General features: G+C 58.6%; 1 protein-coding gene across 1 annotated transcript in view; it reads right to left on the bottom strand.

The window, feature by feature from the left end:
* The window catches only part of Cd99 (CD99 molecule (Xg blood group)), a 17,009-nt gene that overhangs the window by 5,766 nt on the left and 7,307 nt on the right, over positions 1-3,936 (bottom strand). Inside the window, exons 7-8 of the mRNA XM_033760114.1 lie at positions 3,658-3,714; positions 2,248-2,361 (exon numbers count right to left, since the gene is read on the bottom strand). Coding sequence (XP_033616005.1) covers positions 2,248-2,361; positions 3,658-3,714 — 171 coding nt within the window. The remainder of the gene's footprint in view (positions 1-2,247; positions 2,362-3,657; positions 3,715-3,936) is intronic.

Here is a 3,936-nt window from a genome sequence, read left to right as displayed (position 1 = left end):
TTTCCTCCCTCCCTCCCCGCCCTCGCCCGCTCCTCCTTCCTCGACGGGACGCGGAATCCCCATCCCTTCCCACGGCCCGGGGACCCCACAAGGGACGAGCAAACCCCACGTCCGCCAGGCGTCTCCCTGCCGGCTCCCCGGCCCCGGATCCCGGCCCCGGCCCGTCTGATTCTCGTGAATGCCTCCCTTTCCTGCCTTCTCTCCTCGCTGTGCGCATCCAGCCCCTTCTGCGCATCGCGCGTCCGCAGGACTAACCCAAGAGCGTGACGCCCTCCCGACAACCAGGAGCCACCCAAGACTGGAGGGCTCCAAACCGGCAGAAGGTATCTGGCCAAAAGCACAGAACTAAGAATCCCGGCTGTGCTGAGGACAGGGGGTTTCTGAATTTGGAACATCACAGACGAACGCTCTCTCCGCGGGAAAACAACTTCGATCCTGCACAGCACCCCCAGCTCCTACGACGCAGCCCCCAGAGCAGACGGACGCGGGCAGAAGCCACCCCTGCTGCCTTCTCTGCAACTCTAGCTCCTGACCTCCGGTGATGCCAAGCCTCCTGCGGCTCTCCGGGACTTAAACCACAATCTGCCTCTCTCCTAAGGGCTCAGAAAGCCCACGCACGGTAGGTGAGGCCCTGGAATCGAGTTTAACTTAACTTGAGCATTTGCCCAACACCGTACCCAGCCTAGGCGTGGTGGCGAACGCCTGTCAGTCATCCCGGCACTCGGGAGGCTGAGGCAGGAGGGTCTCTGTGAGTTCGAGGCCAGCCTGGGCCAGAGTGAGGTCATCGTGGACAATACAGTGAGACCCTGCTTCAAACAAACTTAACTTGTCTTGCCTAGCATCTGTGCCAATCCTCCAGAACCTTCGGGAACACTCAGAAAGCTGCATTCGAGGTGAGCGCAGTCCAAGTATAAATAAGGACGTAGGGGCATTAGGGGCTGAGTGAACAATGCGGCTTTCTGGAGGAATGAGGAGTCGGCGTTCACAGTGGTTCCCGCAAGGCACCAGGGCTCAGCACCGGGTCCGGGGGGCAGACACGGAAGGATCCAGACGGGACCTTGCAACCGGCGTGGAGAAGCACGGACATCACAGCCGCGGTGCTCTGACTCCTGGAAAATCCCCAACGAACACAGGGACTTTCGAACTCGGGGCCCCCAAGACCGCGCACACAGAGCCACCGCGACAAATGTGGTGTTGTCCGAATTCCTCAGTCATTTCTCTACCCCACGCAGGGAGCTGCTCAGTCCCAGCTGGGGTTTGCTGTCACCAGGAAAGGAAAATCTGCCTGGCTGGGTTTTTGTCTCAATCTTCCCGGGTAGAGCAAACCACACAGAGGCCTCTGGTTCTCACGATGCAGACCGTCGGCTGCAAACAATAATAACGGCCTTACAACAGCTAATAACTCCTGCACTCTCCCTCTGCTAGCGGATTTATTTCCAGGCTTTTCATCTTGATGGATAATTCCCCAACATATCAGTGCTGAACAAAAAATATAGTGGATTTTACATTGCAGATCTTACAGGAAAGCACACACTGTCAGGAAGCCCCTCAGAACCCCCGGCTGTGCACAGCCTCCTCCCACCGTCCCGGCCGCGTCCCGCAGCAGTGCTGAGTCCTCTCTCCCCAGGCTCTTCAGCTGCGCCGTCCCGGCCGCCTCGAGGTCCCGAGTGGACCCAAAACGGTGACCTTTCCCGTCCTCCCGACCTCGGGGAGGAGCCGGGAGTCACGCGGTGCCGGACGCGGGGACTCTTTTTTCCGGGAGGCTGAGGCAGGAGAATCCCACGTTGGAGCCCACCCATTTCACGGCGACCTATTCGTGAACAGGGCCGGTGAAGACCCCGGGGAGAGAGGAGGCCGGAGCCGCTGCAGGACGCGGCCGGGACGGCGGGAGGAGGAGGCTGTGCACGGCCGGGGGACCTTTGCGAGGCAGGTTTATGCAATGTGTGCTCGGACTCTAAAAAATCCTTCTAAAGCAGCCCTGTGCACGTACCTATTGCTGTCGCTTCCAGACAGACTTTCATCCCCCCGCGCTGACGGGGAAACCCCGGGCTGGAAAAGGCAGGAGGCAGCCAAAGCTCACGGAATTCAACACAGCAAAGCATCAAGCTTTGGAAGCCACAAGCTGAGATTCAGCGTTTCCGGTGCCTTTAGGAGCTGTCGGTCAGCAGACGCATGAGCTCCGCTGTTTCTTTTTTTTTAAGACAGCACAGTTTCCCGTCAGCGAGTCACAGAAAGGGCCCAGCTCACCGTTGCCCTTGAAGCACCACTTCTTTTTCTGGTACGCGATGAAGCTAGAAATCGCTCCCGCCACGGCCACCACGACGGCCCCGATGATGCCAGGAATCACGCCTTGGGGCTGCTCTGGAAGAAGCACAGGGTGCGGGGTGCGGGTCAGGACAGATCGGGGGATTTCGGGCAGGGCTAAGACAGCCCGAGTGTCCCCGCCCTGGGCAAAGGCTCCCCGTCTCCCTGCTGGACAGGGCCCGCGGAGGGTTGTGTGCACTTTTCCCTGGTGTCTTGGGCAGCACCAGGCATGCCCGGCTTCTTATTTTACAGTTTGTAAAAGGAATTCTTTTAAGCGCTCTTCTCTTGTGCCTCAGAAGAAGAGAAAGGACCCGTGTGATACAGGAACAAAAGGACCGACGTGCTCCAAGTTCTCACAGAAAGTGGCCTGACACGGAGACCACAGCTCGTGACAACTCACACAAGAACCGAAGAATGTGGCTTCGATGTGCATCCACCTAGCTATAAATGACCGCGATTTCTCATTCTTTATGGCTGCGTAGTACTCCACTTTAGAGAGGAAAACCACATCTCCTTTATCCAGTCTCCAGCTGATGGGTGATCGGGCTGTTTCCCAGTTTTAGCTATTAAGAACTGTGCCCTATAGACATGGGTGAACGCACATCGCTGTGGTGGGATTCTTTTCATTCTTTTGGGATGATACCCAGCAGAGGGACGGCTGGGTCAAATGGGACCTCTACTCCCAGCTCTCCGAGGCGTCTCCATATTGATTTTCAGATGATAGATTAAGTGAAATTGGAAGAAAAGCTCCACAGGGGAAGGGGAGGTGGGAGGGTTAGGGGCGAGGAACGAAGGCAACGGAGTTAATGTGAGAGACGGAAACAATGGAGACAAAGCCTTTGTCAATGGGGAGGGTGGACGGGGTGGGAGAGGGCAGGGACGGGGCAAAAATGAGAACCGAGACATTATGTGGAGGCACAAGATCCTGCTCACGAGTGTAACCGTACTGTGTACCTAACATGCGCCGATAAACTGAATTCTAAACAAAATTCACAAGGATAAAATATAAATTCATAGAACATGGCCACATCGTAAGCAAGAGCAGCAACCAAAAGAACCGGAAGAGAGGACTTGGGGGCTCCCGACACAGAGATCACAAACACTCGGGGCAAAGGACTCGCGACTTTCCCCAAAGCGGCCACCACTCGGCTCGCGCGGGGACTGAACTATCCCTCGGCGCCCCGGGGAGCGCAGGGACCCCACACGCTGCGGAGGGCTTTCGCCCCGACATCCGGACCCAGCGGACTCCACAGCGCGGTTGCCCGAGTCCAGTCCCATCTCTCCCTCAACAGCGCACAGGACGGAGGCGCAGAAACACAGCCGGCCCCGCCACCCTCAGCCCCCGCGTCCTACCTTCTGGGCTCTCTCCCTCCTTCCGGGGGCGCCCGCCACCTTGTCCGTCTCTGTTTCCTGCAAGACAAGAAGACCGCGCCCGTTGACCAGCGGCCCCGGGAGATTTCTGGGGGTAAAGATCAACTCCGAGGCCAGGACGTGCGTCAAGCCCCGTCCACGGGAGGATGGGCAGGGAGCGCGAGAAGCCATCCCGTCTCCAGGGACCGGCCACGCGGCCGGGGTCTTCCGTGCGCCCCTGGCTCCCCTGTCGCTGGTCCCCGGCCCGAGGTGTCCTGGACC

This window comes from Fukomys damarensis, unplaced genomic scaffold (genome assembly GCF_012274545.1).
Source record: "Fukomys damarensis isolate Sample0158 unplaced genomic scaffold, DMR_v1.0_HiC HiC_scaffold_39, whole genome shotgun sequence".
Taxonomy (NCBI): Eukaryota; Metazoa; Chordata; class Mammalia; order Rodentia; family Bathyergidae; genus Fukomys; species Fukomys damarensis.
This window is presented reverse-complemented; position numbering and strand designations above follow the sequence as displayed.